At 36.2% G+C, this 17,717-nt stretch overlaps 1 protein-coding gene and 1 long non-coding RNA gene across 5 annotated transcripts; both read right to left on the bottom strand.

Annotated features, from left to right (window-relative positions):
• Positions 1-712: 712 nt before the first annotated feature.
• LOC133039939 (uncharacterized) lies at positions 713-4,723 on the bottom strand. 4 transcript variants are annotated; one of them, XR_009688890.1, is made up of 7 exons: positions 4,331-4,700; positions 4,091-4,208; positions 3,346-3,445; positions 1,705-1,864; positions 1,284-1,355; positions 1,113-1,193; positions 713-999 (listed from the first exon to the last, which is right to left on the bottom strand). It is a non-coding gene; the product is annotated as an uncharacterized LOC133039939 (long non-coding RNA). The 4 variants fall into 4 exon arrangements; XR_009688889.1 differs by having other exon boundaries at positions 1,284-1,332; XR_009688887.1 differs by having other exon boundaries at positions 1,113-1,332; positions 4,331-4,723.
• An 812-nt stretch (positions 4,724-5,535) lies between these two features.
• On the bottom strand, positions 5,536-10,460 carry LOC133039812 (uncharacterized). Its single transcript, XM_061118769.1, has 2 exons — positions 9,131-10,460; positions 5,536-5,849 (listed from the first exon to the last, which is right to left on the bottom strand). The coding sequence occupies exons 1-2, from the start codon at positions 10,458-10,460 to the stop codon at positions 5,536-5,538; spliced, it is 1,644 nt and encodes a 547-aa protein (XP_060974752.1).
• Between the last annotated feature and the right edge of the window lie 7,257 nt (positions 10,461-17,717).

Here is a 17,717-nt window from a genome sequence, read left to right as displayed (position 1 = left end):
TAAGAATTCTCAACCATGAAAAACGAAGAGATTATTTAACTCTTCAAATCTATTGAGTCTTTTTTCAAGTAAACATTTGGATTCTCAATTTGAGAAGATGATCGTACATTGATGAACTTTTGGCTGAAATGTGTGAGCACTGTTCCGACAACAACATTCCAGAGGGTGTGTCCATCATCGCTAATATTATATGAAAATCCTTTGCATCATTCCAGAGGGTGTGTCCATCATCGCTAATATTATATGAAAATCCTTTGCATTTTAACTACACTACTAGAAAATTGGGTTTTAGTGACACTCCACACGTGTCACTGAAATCTTTTAGTGACACTTCAACGCGTGTCACTAATGAAGCTGACTGGAAAGGCAGTTTTTAGTGACACTCTACACGTGTCACTGAAACCTATTGCACTCGTTTTTTGCGCGTCACTGTAGGGATATAGTGTCAGGTTTTGCCAGACTAAAAAGGTAACAGCCACACACAAAGAGTGTCACTATATCCTATTTTTCTTTTTTTTTTCTTTTTTATTAATATTTTTAGAGTTATAGTGACACACCAAAAGTGCCACTATATTAAATATTTTTCTTAAAAAATAAAATAATTAATTATTTTAATTCAAATTTTATATATTATAAATAATAATTTATATTAATTATATACAAATACAATTAAATATAGCAATAATAATTTTAATTGACTAAATATAAAATTTATAAATTAGACCATTATAATAATTCACATCAACAAAATTAATAAATATTACATATTAGTTCATTATACTAATAAATCCATAACTATAAAATTATATAATAACTATTGGTCTATTAAAACAAAAAATAACTAACATCGGTAAGTTTGAATAACCGATAACATCTCACTTGCCCTATTAAAACAAAAAACAACTAACGTCGGTAAGTTTGAATAACTGATAACATCTCACTTGCTCAATGCTCTTTCACTTCATCAATTTCTTCTTCTGTGTACTTTGCATCACTTAACTACAAAATTTAAAGATAAATAACATATTAATTAAAGTTATCATCATATGCATTCTTAATAATAATAATATTAATAATGTATGACATGTTTATATAGTTTGTATGTCATGTACCTCGGCCAAAAAGTGTTTCCGATTCGAAGCTTGAATTAAATCTTTCATCATCTTCATTACATAATATCCACATTCGGTGTCCTCCAGTTGATGTGGACAGTAAAGATTTTTCTTTAAATTAATAAAGATCTTAATAAAATATAATTGAAATTTAAAATAAAGAATACGTACAGTTGGGCGTCGAACTTTTAGCTTCGGTGGAATTTCTTTCCTTATCGCACTGTAGTAAGTTTGATATATTACCTTTGTTAGAGTCACAAATGAAACATCAAGAACATTAAAGCAACTTAACGACTAAATTATTGTAAAAAAAATAAAGTATCTATCAAACTACAAGGGTTTTTCTTTCTTTCTAAATTCCTTCTATACTCTGATCACTAAGTAACTAACTCTTAATTTAAGGCTAAAGAAGCAAATTTACAGTGAGCTAAAAACCCCAAATATATGCTAAAAAAAAGAAAAAGGAATGAGTCATAGTAATGCTAGAAACCCCAAATATATGCTAAAAAAAGAAAAAGGAATGAGTTATAATAATGAAAGGTTGGCAAAGAAAATTCCAAACAAATGAAGGTACAATGGACAAATTACTCACAGCAAAGAAGTCTGTCTTGTATGTTGTCCAAAAGAAAATAACTGCCATCATTGCCAAGTAACCACCAAGTATGGTTCCAATAGTAAAGATTTCTGCTAGCTTCTAACTATCCAAAAGAGGAGAAAGTTTCACCCTATCCTTTGATATTGTATGATGGTACCTGTTAATGCCATATTATATCATGCAGTGTTATTTCTTTAAAACTAGAAGTAAGTTGTTCATTGGATGGACAAGAAGGTACGAACCATCATTAAGGATAGCAATATTCAGAATCATGAAAGTGGAAAATCAAACTTCCATATGAGTGCAAGTAACATGAAAGTTAAACCAACAATTTCATATGACATAAAATGAACAAGTGTCAAAACCAGATGACTTTCAATCATGCAAAGGAGAGAAAATCAGAATAGCTTACCACGAAACTAACTAATCTTGATACCTATATTCAATGACCTGTAAATCATTCATTAGGCATTGTGACCATTAGGACAAATAGTTCACAAAAGTTAAGCTCGGATTCACTGAATGAATATTCAAGCATCAACATCTTTACTCAAAAGATACAAATATCCAAAAGAAAATGATAATAAAACAAATATTCAATCTCTACAATAATCAGAAACAATTATAATAAAATGGCAATCAAAACTGAAATGGCATGATAATGCAATAGTAAAGCCTTATAATAATTTCTGGTCATTAATAGTATAACATGAGAATTTTCATTATAGGCCTCTGATCAAAATAATTTTTTCACAGATAGTAGAGAGAGAGCCAAAAATATGTAGTATACCTAGTATAATATAATCAACAAAGTGATATTTTGTAGCTAATTAAACCAATTAATTTATCACAATAGACTATAGATAAATGCCATCAGAGATATTTACTAGAAATTTCATAAACATAGATAATTCATTAGGAACCAATCACATCTTCAAGGACTTCAACTACCATCGTCAACAGTAAACAAAGATATTGGATATTATATGAACATTTGGGAAAAAAAAAAAGACCATACAGATTTTATAGTCCAAAAGAGATGAACATATTAATCTACTTGTGATACAATCCTATGTTATCTTAGACAAAAAACTTTTCAAAATAATTTTAAAACAGAGACTTTTTTCTACACTCAAGCATATAACCATGATTCTCATTAAAACCTGTTTGCGTCATCATCAACCAATAGAGAGAGATAGAGAATGCATAGAAAATAAAATAGAATAAATAAATAAAAAGATGATCTTGTTGCCAAGCAAACCTGGAAATGTTTATGATAAAAAATCATGGAAGTATTTGATTTGAAACTACCAATATTTTCATCATTGGGCTGATGAAATTACAATCTTGCAATAAAAAAAGAGAAAGAGATAAACATAACTTCAAAACAAAGGAAGAATTATACGTTCTACACTTCAGGTTAGTACCTAGTCTTTAGAAAATATTGTTCACATGTACCATTGATATATAGCCTAAGAAAACATTTTTCAGCTACCATTGAGAGATTAGGATCTAGAAATAACATGTATATTTAAAGAGAGTAGTAAACAACCCATCAAGACGAGTCGGGTAATTAAGAAAAAATAAGCAATAACATTGACTAGAATAAAATAGTTGCAAACTTAAACTGCAACTTACATCAATTGTCAAGCCATAAAGTAGACAAGCAACAACTAAATTGCTTGCTGAATCATCAAGGTTAAGGCCCAAGACGCCATCAACAATCGTCTTCGCCATCCTGAAAAATGGCACTTTTATAAATATAAATAAATTCACAAATAACCAATTACCAGTAGAGAGTAATGCAGTGACATAAAATCAAGAGACATAAAATCTGGAATAATCACAGTAATGACAAAGAATCTTTCTAAAATAAGAAGAGCAAGGGTTTACCTTGAATCAAATCAATACAACATCTCTAAAATCTGTCCAAGGTTCCATTTCTAGTTATATATAAGATTCTAAACTCATAACTTCATCTGATAAACAACGAAATGAAAAATTTGGAGCAACCATTTCCATCTTAAACAAACCACCACACATTCAAATTTGAAATTTCAAAACCATTTCCATCTAAAACAATCCCCCCCCCCCCCCCCCACACACACACACACATTCAAATTCACTTTGCTATAATCCCGAAACCCCAGAGATCTTATTTCACATTAAAAACCCCAAATAAAAAATCTCTAATTTTCTTTCTAAGGTTATATTTCTAGTTCTAGATAGATTCTTAACCCCATAAATTCTTAACCGTACTGAAGAATCCACTAAATTGATGTGATTTTAACAATATTTAGTAAATATTGAAAATAAGAATCAATACAAATATACTTAGAGAGAGAGAGAGAGAGAGAGAGAGAGAGAGAGAGAGTAAGCATACTCGATTCTGGGGAAAATTGCAGCTGAGCCCAACTCGGTTTACCCTCTCTCGAGTGTAAATTTGAGTTGAAAAATGTTTGAAATTGCAGAGCAAACCCCTCCCAAAAAATATTAGAACCCTAGAAAAATGAAAAATTTAAGAGATGATTGGTTTCAAAAATGATATTGACAACGACAAAAGATTAAGCTGGCCAAATCATAAAATTAAGCACCAAAATGAATATAACGAATCGTTGCTCACCTGGTTCAGCTGTCGATGGTTGTTGTGAGAGGAGGAGGACAGTAGAGAGACGTCAGTTGTGGAAAAAAACTGAGAAAGGGTCCGACGGTAGTGGAGGCAGTGTTTGGTGTTTGGGGTTTTTTGGTGAGGAACGGCACTTTCTAAAGTGCTTGGTGCAAAAGGGGTTTTGATGGAAATACCCGAAGTTACAGCTCGCGAAAAGCACCAGCCGTCTACTGCGCCTAAGGAGAAGCACCGGCCTCCGCCTGAGAGGGAGGACCTCGCGCCGGCTTCAGATGGGGAAAAAATTTTGGGTCTGGTTGGGGTAATCGCACGAGAGAGCTGGGGTAGGGTAATCGCACGAGAGAGAGAGGCGTAGGTGTGGGCACTGGGGAAGATGATGAATATTAACTATAGGGCTGATATATTTTATTTAATTTTTTAAATAAAACACGTGGCTTTAGTGACGCGCAAAAAGCGTGGGCAAACCTGTTTGGTCACACGCGTGGCACGTCACCATAGGTCATGTTTTTTTTTAATTTTTATAAAATAATATATTTTGGGTTTTATTTTTAGTGACACTCCATATTTTTAGTGACACACATTCCGCGTAATAAACACCGAACATTTAGAGTCTAATGTTGTGTGTCACTAAAAATCACTCTTAATTTTTTAGTGACACACACTTTTATGAGTGTCACTATATAGTGTCACTAAAGGCCTAATTTGTAGTAGTGCTATAGTGTGGTCCCAGTAATTCACACTGAATTTCACAATAATATAACCATGAATAATGTAATAGCGAACCAAATTCACATATCAACATTTATTCATACACAAACGGGGTCAACAAAGAGTACCACAGTTACCAACTCGAGCTCCAACAATATTCCATAACAATGGCCAGTACTATATTTCATATATTGCACACAAACTAGTAGTAACTCATAACTAGGTCCTAAATCTCATGAGAGGCTTTTTTTTTTTTTTGAAAATAAAGCATTCATTGAAAACGGAAAATTAGACCTCCCGGTCATTAGGATAATGTTAGGTATAGAGGAGGGATCTACTATACCTGAGATATTCAGTGCAAAACCCCACCCAACCACATTATGGGCCGTAAAATTACAACATCTGGAAATAAACGAGAAATTATAAGATAAAAAAATGATTAGAGAGTTGATTACACAAAGAAATATAATTATCAATATTCCAAATGGAGTGAATTAACCTTTCAGCGGTTTGATAACCTTCTCCGAATCACTCTCAACCAGGACAAAGTCGTGCTTCATCGAAGCATCAACTTCCAACGCTAACCGACATGCCTCCGCCTCGCCAATCAGAGGATTCGTGAAATTGAGTATGTTGGAAGCTACCAATAAAACTTTCCTCGAGTGATCTCTAGCGAAAACCACTACGCACATGGACTCACTACCAACCTTAACATTGCAGTTGATTTTGATCCAATCTTCTAGAGGAGGAGACCAGGCAAGAGACACCACATCCACCGCCAGGGGAAAGTACAAGCAAGTAGCGTAATCTGTATAACAATTAGAGATAGAGTCTATGGAAAATTTAATGTTACTTGGAGAGTAATTGTGCACTTTATCATTTCAGGTTTTCCAGATAGTGTCCACAACGATCGAGGCATAAAGGAACAACTTGTCCGCATCATCCCCCTTTCGCCTTCAAGTTCGAAAGAAATGCTACCCAATCCCAAACTCGGCTCCCTGAATCAAGAACCAGAAAGACTCCCCAAGGGGACGCTCGCCAAAGATGGTATGCAAAGTTACAATAGAGGAAGAGGTGCTCCGTAGATTCCTCACCATCCCCACACAAGGGGCATGACACCTCCTCAATGGTAATTCTTTTAGCCAGGAGGCCACGGACCGGCAGAGCGTCAGATAAAATGCCCCACCAAAGGACCTTATGTCTCTCCATAACTTTTTTCAGTGTGCTCACATACTGAGAGGATACTACAAAAAAAGATATTACCTTCGCCCAAAACGTCAATTTTTTTTCAAGAATTGATGCTAATGAAATACGTTATATGTTAAAAAAATACTATTGGGCAATCAATAGCATCGATTTGTAACAGATGCTAGACAATAGCGTCGATTATGAAAGAACAAATAACTTAAATCAAAACATGTTTTGTTTTTGTATAGGCATTAGTGGGTCCTTCTCGGTAATAGAATTACTGTCGATTTAAAATAATGACTGCTTACATGATAACGACCATTATGAATCGATACACTAATTTAAAAAAAAAAAAATACCCTAACTTTTACAAACCCTAAACCTAAACACACACATACACAACTCTCACCAATCTCCATTGTCTCTCATTTTCAATCTATCTCTCCCTCACTCTCAATCTTGGTCTCATCTCTCATTCTCAATCTATCTTTGTTTTTGTTTTTAAGATATGCACACTTAAAAAAGCATGATGATGACAACTAAGATGGGACTCGATAATGATGGAAACAACGACGAAGAAGGGACACAACTATATCCGAAGTGATGGACGATGACGACTTTGGCTTTGGATTTTTTGTTCCATAATTGTTTTTTTTTTCTTGGATTTATTTTAATTTCAGATCGATGACAATGATGACTTTTTTGTTTTAGATCTGTTTTTTATTTTTTCTAATTTGTTTTAATTTTGCGATCAACAATGGCAATGTCAGGTGGTGGTCGTCGTCGTCGCTAATGGATCTAGCCTTTTTGTTTTTCTATTTTGGTGTTGGTTGGTATGATTTTGGGTAGTGGTGGCTGTCACTAAATACCGATATGGGTGTGGTTTGATATATTGTATTTTTAATTTTTTTTTTCTTGTTAGCATCATTTGAGAATCGATGCTAATGCCCAACTTCCGTCAGCTCTCAACCAACGCCAATTATCTTTTTTTTTTACGTCGCTAGCTAGTATAGACGTCAGTGTTAGAAACTAATGCTAAACGTCTGTTTAAAAACAACACCTAAACTCCTGAATTACCTGCCACTACTGCTCCTCATTGTTTGTTAGGCTAATTTTTAATTTATTATTCGTGTCATTTTTAGAGCTTATTTTATTCTTTATTGTAACTTTTTAGAATAGAATTACACTTGTTTTCTTTAATTTTAGGTGTTGACACTTGAAATGTATAAATTGGTCAAGTTTTGGAAAATGGTGACCTATAAAATAGAAAGAATTTCGCAAGAAAATAAAGCTAAAACTTTAAGCTTGAATTTGACTATTTTCTGATCAAACTTTTGAAAAAGTCAAAACATAAAAGTTATAGATCTCTCTTTCAAATTTCCAAAGCATCTTGAATTGTCCAATTTCAAGCAATATTGAAAGAGTTACGGCCAAAACATTATTAGTAAGCTTGCTGCCAAAAATTTGGAGTCTAATGCCTCAACACTAGAAGCTAGTGTTGAGGCCCGACCCCTTGAATTCGAAAAGTGGATATTTTCTTATCTTTCTTATCCTTTTTCTGATATAAAAAGGAGTGGACTTTTATATTTTTTTACTAAGCAATTAGGGAGTACGAAAATCAGAGAAAATAAGTGACCTAGAAGGCTTTTCAACAATTTCTTCTCTTTTATTTTCTTCTTATCCTCTTATTTAATGTGTGTCGATTGTTTACAATGAACATGAGTAGCTAAACAGTTATTAGGGTGTTGATGGAGATTGTTTGACATCTTTTTATGGTTTTAATATGATTTGATTCTTTCATCAATTTTCTATGTGTTCTATTTCATTCGTTCTTAATTCTTTTAATTGTTTGGCTATCAATTAAATGTTAATGATTTCGATACGAGATCTAAGAAGTGAGTGTCGATTATGCTATAGTGAAATAAGGACAAATTTTGATATAGAACGAGAGTACCTAGCTATATAGTTTGGATAACTTTTAGGGTTTCTATATGCTTAATGCCCTTTACAGGTTTAAATTTATTTGCACGTAATTGAGATTTATATATCAGAGAAGACTATAAATGACTTGATGAGTAAACCTGCTATTGCATAGAAATCGGTACTAGGAATTAAATTATATCATGCTATATAAGATAGATACAATTGAAATCAATAACCCTAACTCTAATCATTGTTAATTTGTATTGTAATTTACTTGTTTTCTGTTTTTATTGCTTTTAGTTCTAATTTTCTCTTTAAAAATTCATGATTGCCAAATAGAAGTAGAAGTTTAATTTTATTGTACTTAACTATAATCCTTGTAGGTTCAACCTCACTCTTGTAAGTCTATTACTGTCTTTTTACTTGTTGTGACTAAAACTAAATTAGTGACAACTTGTAATTAACTAAATACGATGTTTTAGTCACAAGTACTATTTTATTGTGACTAAAAGTCACATTTAGTCACAAAAAAATTATGTTATGACTAAAAAGTTGTGACTAAAAGTAACAGTTTTTTATTTTTTGTAGTGAACTAAACTTAAAATTAGATATTTATTTACAACTGAAAATTAAACTTAATTAGTATTTATGCCGCAAGTTTTTTTTTACTTGAATTAATTACTCTTAATTATATATTAAGATGGTGATTTTTTCAAGACATTATATTAATGAATTCTAATGCATGGGAACTCTTATCTTCTAGATCTGATCATGTATACGGTTACCTTTTTTTTTTTTTTTTTTGAAACTAGCGTGATGTCATTAGATAAAACATAAATTAGACCTCTCGGTCATTACATAACAGGTTCTCCGGTAACATGGAAACCGGGATAGATCCAAATATATGATGAGCAAAGGCCCATCTAGCCACATTGTGAGCGGCAAAATTACATGTTCGCTTAATAAAAGAAAAATTACAGCTAATAAAAGATTGAGAAGACTTAGTACAAAATGAGACGTAATTTTCAATCGCCCACCGAGGTTCCAAACCATTGAGAGCATTGATCACCACCCTCGAGTCATTCTCAATTATGATAAACTTGTAACCCAACTCTAAGGCCATCGAGATCGCTAGGCAGCAAGCCTCAGCTTCACCATAAAGAGCGTCAGAGAAGTCCACCCGCGCCGTACGAACTTCAATCACTGCTCCGAGATGGTTTCTGGCGACAACTGCAACACACATATTGTCAAACCCCACTTTTACATCACAATTCAGCTTGATCCAATCCCGTGGGGGAGGGGACCAAGTTTCCTCTAGATGAGAAGTAGGACTAGAAAGCAAAGTATCTTTTAAATCAGCATAGACAAAATAAATATCATCAATACATTTTTTCACATCAACAAGGCGGTTATTGTGAACTTTGTCATTCCGTACCCTCCAAATTGTGTCCACGATTATGGAGGCATACAAGAATGCATCCTTCACAAGCACGCCTCTACTGTTTAGGTCCCAGATGAACTTTACCCAATCCCAAACCCGGATACCGGTATCACATATGGGATAAAAACCCCAAGGAGAAGAACGCCAGAGATGCATGGCCACGTCACAAGTGAGGAAAAGGTGTTCCATGGTTTCTTCCCTGTTTCCACAAAGAGGGCAACAAGTATCTTCAATGTGGAATCTTTGATTGATCACAGCCCTAGTAGGGAGCGCATTAGACAGAATACACCACCACAAGATCTTATGTCTTTCCAGAATTTTGCTAGTCCAGAGCTTGTTCCAGAGATTCGGGGCCACGTCGCACTGGGGAGCTCTATCCAAAGCTTGAACAAGATAAGCCGACTTGCAAGAAAACCTTCCATTACTGTTTTGAGTCCATATCCATCTGTCTGCTCCACGGCCCGAGGGGTGGCCCCCTTTTAAGATGGCAACTACAGTTTCATGATCAAAACTTTCCTTCAGCATGTTAACGTTCCAGAGACCATTGGGAAGTAACAGATCCGATACTCTGTTGAGATTTGTAGTACCTCCCCTGATTGGTTTTGGACAAAAACCTTTAGAATGAGGAATCCAGGGGTCCTCCCAGATAGAAGTATTCTCTCCATTAGCCACCAGTTTACAAGCACCTCTCTTCAAAACTGAGTTGGCTTTCACTACACTCTTCCAGAACCAAGAGTCAGAGCTTTTATATTTATATTTTAGAAAATCCCTCCCTTTTAAATACTTCGCCGATAGAACTCTACAGCACAGAGATTGGCTTCCAGTAAGGATATTCCACCCCCACTTAGGTAGGAACGCCTGGTTCATTTCTCTGGTTTTCCGGAAACCAAGACCACCACGAGACTTAGGGAGGCACAGCTTATCTCAAGCTTTTAAATGGAGTCCATGATTTCCTTTCTCAAAACCCCACCAGAAATCCCTAACCAGACCATCAATACGATTGACCATGCGGTTAGAGAGTTTGGTGGTCTGCATAGCATACATTGGCAACGATAGCCCCACCGATTTAATCAAAGTAGCCCTGCCTGCCTTAGACAAAATCTTGGCCTTCCAGCCCTGAAGCTTTGAAGTGAGATTATCAAGAATGAAGTTAAAATCGGCATCCTTTTGTCTTGAGCGAAACAAGGGCAGGCCTAGATACTTAATACACCCTTCAGGCGAGTCAATCCCCAAACGGTCCTTGATGTCTTTCCTCATGTTGGGCGGGGTATTGTTGCTGAAAAAAATAGACGTTTTTAACTTGTTAACTTGCTGACCAGACCACAGACAGAACTTTTCAAGACACCTCCAGAAACCATCAACCTCATTGAAATTGGCTCTACCCATCAATATTAAATCATCTGCAAAGAAAATGTGGGATAAAGATGGACCACCCCTACTAAGCTTTATTCCCTGAATGCTACCCTGAGCCAGGGCGTCATGAAGGAGTCTCGAAAGCACTTCCGCTGCCCAGATGAACAGATAGGGCGAAAGAGGGTCACCCTGACGAAGACCACAAGACGGGGTTATTTTCCCTACCTGACCCCCATTTAGGCAGATGTTTAAAGTGGTGGTAGATATGCACTGCGATATCCAATTGCGGAATCTGACAGGGGTCCCACAGCACTCCAAAGCATGATCAATAAAACGCCAACTCAGCCTATCATACGCCTTGACAAGATCAATCTTGATCGCAAACCAACCTTCCTTGCCTTTCTTGCGGCCAAAGGAATGAATAACCTCTTGAGCAATAACGTTGTTATCATGAATGTTTCTTCCTGGAACAAACGCAGCTTGTGTAGGACAAATGAATGAGTGTAACAAAGGTTTGATTCTATTTGCGAGGACCTTGGAAATAACCTTATACACAACATTGCAGAGAGAGATGGGTCTAAAATGACTAGTTCTCTTTGGTTTAGGAACCTTCGGGATAAGAACAATATTTGTCGCATTAAAACCTCTATGCATCTTTCCAGTTGTAAAGAAATCTGACACCGCCTCACAAAAATCAGCGCCGACAGAGTCCCAATAATGTTTATAGAACAGAACTGACATTCCATCAGGCCCAGGAGCCTTATGCTTATCCATAGAAAAGAGGGTTCTTTTGATCTCATCTGCTCCAGGGCAAGAAATAAGATTGTCTGCCTCTTCCATAGAGATTCTCTCTTGAAATAACCTACTACAGTCGTAGGTCAGCCCGTTGTCTGACCCGGAGAAGATACCCTTAAAGAAATCCACAAATTCTCCGCCAATAAGATCCCTACCTGTGATCCAAATGTTGTCTTTGTTTAATAAACTCTCAATGGCATTTCTCCTTCCTTTGATAGCAGCCGACAGGAAGAAAAATTTGGAGCACTTGTCCCCCTCTTTGATCCAAGAGATCCTTGCCCTTTGCTTCCAATAGATCGCTTTCCTTTGCCGGGATTCATTTAAAGCTCTGCGGAGATCATTCTCCCGGTTCCAGTCTCTGGATCCAGCCGGAAGACTCTGCATAGTGTCAAGCTGCTTCTCAAGGTGTTTTATCTCCAAATCAAGTTTGCCAAATTGAGTGCGGTTCCAGTGCAGGAGGGCCACTCGAGTGGCACCTACTTTTTTAAAAACACGCGCAGGAGCCCACGGGTGATTAACAGACTTCCACGCACTCTCTACCACCAATTTACTCCTCTCATCCCGAGTCCACCCTTCCTCAAACTTGAAGCATCTCTTGAATTTGGGCTCAAGACCACCCGACTGAAGAAATAGCGGTCTGTGGTCCGAGTTACTAGTATGAACCGAGCAGAGGATAGCTCTCGGGAAAAGGTCAACCCAAGCACCATTGGCTAATCCTTTGTCAAGGGCAGATTTTACATGTCCTCGACCAGAACGATGATTATCCCAGGTCATTTTTTCTCCTTGGATGGCCAAGTTGATAAGACCACGGGAGTCTAAAAGATTCGAAATAAACGGGATAAAGGGGTCCCTTCCCGAGGACCCTTCTCTTTCAGAATCACTAAGAACAAAATTCAAATCCCCCAAAATAAACCAAGGACCCCCAAATCTATCCCCCAATTTAACAAAATCATTCCAAAAATTTTTCTTAGCATGCAAATAAGGGGGGCCATAAACACACGAGAGTAACCACGGGTGGGTAGGAGGGTCCGAATACACTAAACCAGAGATATGATTGCTCGAGCAGGATATACATTCAAAATTAAAACCTGACTTCCAAGCCAAAATAATACCGCCAGCAGAACCAGTAGGCGCCATACAAATATTAAAGTAAAAATGGAGGGACTTTAGAGTACGTACCAGAGGCTTGGGGTCCACTTTTAACTCAGACAGGAAAACAAACTCCGGAGACCGCGCTGCTATCAGGGACTTCAGTTCCAGAACTGTAGAGGTCTGCCCCAACCCTCTGCAGTTCCAAGCAATGCCTCTCATGGCTCCTGTGGAGGAGATTCGACATTCTCCTCCACAGGGTTTCGAGAGTACGCAGACACACTGGAACCAGAATCTTCAATAACAAAGGAACCTATCAACGGATTCTTCATAATTCCGGACCGGCTCGGAGAGGAAGAAGAATTCTCAGAAGGCTCCTCCGACACCATATTGGGATCATTATCATTATGATTAGTGTCCCAAGGGAAGTCACGGATGACACCAGGATATTTTCGGTGAATTTTGTGCGGCCTAGAACAGAGAGAGGCGGAAGCTTCAAATTTTCTTTTTTTGAACGGCGTGGTCCTCTCATTCACGTCCGAGGAAGCCGGGACACCAATGTCTCCTCCAATCTTACGGATTTCATACAAGTCCAACTTCCCAAAGTGTTTCAAATCATGAAGTAAACTTTCTTGGGCTTGAAAAAATTGAGATAGAGCCGAGTCCTCGTCAGAAAGTATTTTTGCTACACAAGCATCCTCGGGGGGAGTAGAAGGAAGCAAGTTGGTGGGTCGCCCAAGTAGCCCGACCCCTTGCCTACCATTAAGGTCCTGCCCACAAAGAGAGGAATTATTTCCTCTTGTGTTCCCACGGTCACCACCTTGAGTTAGCCTATCCATGCCCATTACATCCTCAGGCCCAGAAATAATAAGGTGAGCCGGCCCAGATATATCCTTTTTAAGAGAAGACAGCCCAAAATTGGGAGAGTCTTGACCAATTAACCCCGGCCCATTCTTAGCTAGCGGCCCACTCCCTTTTTCCATATCATTAACAACAGAAACCGCCACGTCAGCAAATCCAAAAGGCCCACTTTTTAATTCCACAGCCGGCCCAGCAGAAATAGGCCCAATATCCAATTCCTTATTTCCAACGTTAATAACATTTGAATTCTTATTAATAACCGCCTTTGACCTTATAATTGACCGGTCTCTCTCTTCAATCATCAAAATAGGCATACAACCAGATGCCTTTTCCATGCCCAGACGGTTACCTAACCTCATATGTTATTTCCTAGGATATAAATTTATTTCCTACGATTGTGCCTGAGATAATGGGTGTTCAAGACCACGTAAAATTATGACACCTTTTAATTTTTTTTATTAAATATTAAAAATATATTTCCATAAAAATATTTTTGTAACCTATTTTTAAGAAAGTATTAATTAATTATATATTATAATTAGATGATTTATATATTACTGCACATGTATAATAGTAATTTGATGGAATGTGATGGCAAGTGCTTATTGCATTAAATATAATGTGATGGGTTCGATTTCCCCCATGTAATAACTTATTTTCGATCTCCCTAAAAAATTTATTCAAAAATAAAATCCTCGGATTTGAACCTAGGACGCAGAAGCACCTATGTCTGTAAAAATAAAGTGAGGGCGTCCGAGCTGTTACAGAATGATATTTGCAGGGGTAGTACTGTCATAATCTATTGTGGTGAGGTGTCTCCTAAGTTGTTGGAATATTGCATTTCCCGAGGTAACAAATTACCATCAATACTGTTAGGCATGATTGAGGGAATATTCTTTCTGTTGTAAAAGGGTGTGTAACACGTGTAAGGCTAAGATTGTATCACTGTATGACCTATTGTATTCCTCTGCTTCTATAAATGAAAATCTCCCAACCAGTCTCGATTTGAGCTGATCAATTAATTTGCATTTCTCTAAAAATTAACTTGGTATCAGAGCCGTCCTTGCCTACGCAATGTCGATTCCCCAGGATCAATCAAGTGCAACAAACGTTGGTGATCAGACTCCAACTTCAGTCATGGTTTAGACCTCGTCTATATCTAACCCAGCTCTGGTCCAAGACATGATGAGAAAATTTGCCAAAAGAGACATTGTAAGACCTGTTGCCACTAGATGTGCAACTGAATTTCTTACACTACAAAGCATTTATCAAGTGAGGCAACCTTTGGAGGCTATGTTAACTTTTGAAGAGTGGATAGAGTGTCCTTGGGTAGCTAAACCAGATGGAAAAGAAGCAAGAAAAACAGTTTTGAACGACAAGAACTTTTGGCCAAGTGTGATTTATGCTATTAGGACCACAAGTCCTTTAGTTGAAGTGCTCAGGTTAGTTGATGGTGATAAGGAACCGACTATGGGATTTCTCTATAATGCAATGGATAAGGCGAAGGAAAAGATAGCAAATAATTTGGGTGGAGAAGAAAAAGATTACAAGGAGATATGGGAAATCATTGATGAGAAATGGGAATTTCAATTACATCGATATTTGCATGCTGCTAGCTTACTATTTGAATCCCCGCTGTCATTATGCAAAAGATTTTTCCAACCATCCAGAGGTCAAGTTGGGTTTTTTTCATTGTATGGACAGACTTATTCCAGATCCCAAAGAAAGAGAAAAAGCTGACCTTCAATGTAGCATTTTTCACAATAAGGAAGGCTTCTTTGGATTTACCCAAACTAAACAGACATTTGAAAAACGATCGCCAGGTAATTAAATGTCTAAATCTTTTACTAATACTTTTGGAAATTTCTTAGCATGTTTTCTAAAATATTTATTCTTTTAATGTCCAATTTCAGTAGATTGGTGGACTCAATATGGAGATGGCACGCCAGAGTTACAAAAATTTGCCATCAAAGTATTGGGTCTTACTTGCTCGGCATCAGGATGCGAGCGAAATTGGAGCACTTTCAATCAAGTTCATACAAAAAAAAAAGAAATTGATTGACTACCCAAAGAATGCATTCTTTGGTATATATAATGTTCAACAAAAGATTGAAAGATAGATATTTGAGGTTGGCATCTCCACCGTCAAATGAAGATGATGCGCTTGTTGCTCGATGAGTTGCCATCTGATGATGAATGGATCATTGGTGACAACGAAAATGAAAATGTGCAAAGGCTAAGTGATAAGGAGCTTGAGAGATTGGAATTGACCCAACTAAACCAAAATCATAAAGTGCTCCAGAATCTAGTTCAAGAGCGGGGGTTCGTAAACTCTTATTCTTGGTTTAGCTTATATCATATATATTACTTATTTCAAATATTGATTAGTTTGTATTTTTTTTTTCTTAGGAAAGCAAAAGAGACTAGTAGTAGACATGGATGAGGATGAATGGGAGGATATTGTGTTAGAGATATTATTACAATGGAAGAAAATCAAGATATTACAACTCTATTGCAATATAATACAAGGATCAACAAAGAGATTAAATAAATGTTACAATACATAATATACAATATATATACACTACATATATTATATATAAGAAATATAGAAGAAGATATATAGATTACACAATATTATATAACATATATATAATATGAAGAAGAAAATATCACTCACTCACAACCTTGAGTGTAGAATAGTGAGGATCATCATGATTTGAACAAGGTATTACACCTTTGTCCAAAAGCTTATTTCTCCCTATCTCTAAGCACTAAGGGAACTCTCTAGGAAATAGCTTTGGGAATTATCAAGCCTTTTAGGGTTTTCTAGCAATGTGCTTTTTTTGATAGAAAACTTCTTCTCAATAAACACATTAGACTCCTTTATATAATGTTTAGATGATCACTCTTAGGATTTAAAATACCACCTCATTTCTCTCCCATAAATGAGTATTACATTTTGTAACAACTATATCATCATAATTTTCAAATCCTTAAACCAAATTGTGTAACAACACTTTTATTACACTAATAATGTGTGATCAACACAAGACGTTACAAATGACAACAAATTGTAACTCCTCTCCAAGTTACTATGTAGGTTACAAAAGTGTACGTTAAATTATAGGTTACACATTTATTTACCATACACTTAATATATATTATTCACATAATATTATATATTACCACATTTTAATCTACATATTATTATATTAAAAATAATATAACAATCCCCCACTAGATTAAAATGTGTGACACACTTGTAACACACTTGTAACATTTATTTAACCAATCAAAATATTATATCAAAATATAACATTCCCCTACTTTGATTGAATAAATACACACTTTTAAAGAAGTCTTGCTTAGGTGCATTAGGTAAAATGTCTTTCGACTTGAATTTTACCTTAGTGTAGTTACCACAAAGTTTGATGAAATTTTGGTTGCCGTAGCATTGAACCACTATTCCTTTAGTATAAACCGGTGATAACACACACACCCTCGCTAATGCTCACTTGAGACCGCATGTCTCGCTCTTGCACCGTTAATGGCCATGTGCAAAATTCCAATTCATGGACTCTCTAGAAAATACTCCCAATTCTCATAAGAGGCGGCACCACCTCTAGCCCATACAGGTGAAGTTTTAGTGTCTCACCACTCTTTAGACACTTCTTAAGCTTAAGTGAGTTTTCTTAAGCTTAAGCTCCATTAAAAAACCTTTTGGTTTTAACCCTCAATTTTCACAACATGTACTCATCCATAGATGGGACAATTGAGTACCATATTCACTCTATTGACTTGTTATTACCTATTGAACTTAAGACTAGATGTTTACTAGTGTTAAGATAGGTTACCATCAATGAGCAAAATACAAAGGGAGTTTAGGTCACATCCCTAAAAAATTCTTGCTTTAATCTTGTACAGAGATTAAGCGATTTGTTATAACCTTTCACTATTGATTCCATGTGAATCATGCATGCCAAAAATAGTGTTCACTTTGTGACCACTTTTCTCCTTAAGTAC

The sequence above is a fragment of the Cannabis sativa genome, chromosome 7 (assembly GCF_029168945.1).
Source record: "Cannabis sativa cultivar Pink pepper isolate KNU-18-1 chromosome 7, ASM2916894v1, whole genome shotgun sequence".
Classification (NCBI taxonomy): Eukaryota; Viridiplantae; Streptophyta; class Magnoliopsida; order Rosales; family Cannabaceae; genus Cannabis; species Cannabis sativa.
Note: the sequence above shows the minus strand (reverse complement) of the source record. Positions and strands in the feature narration are given on the sequence as shown.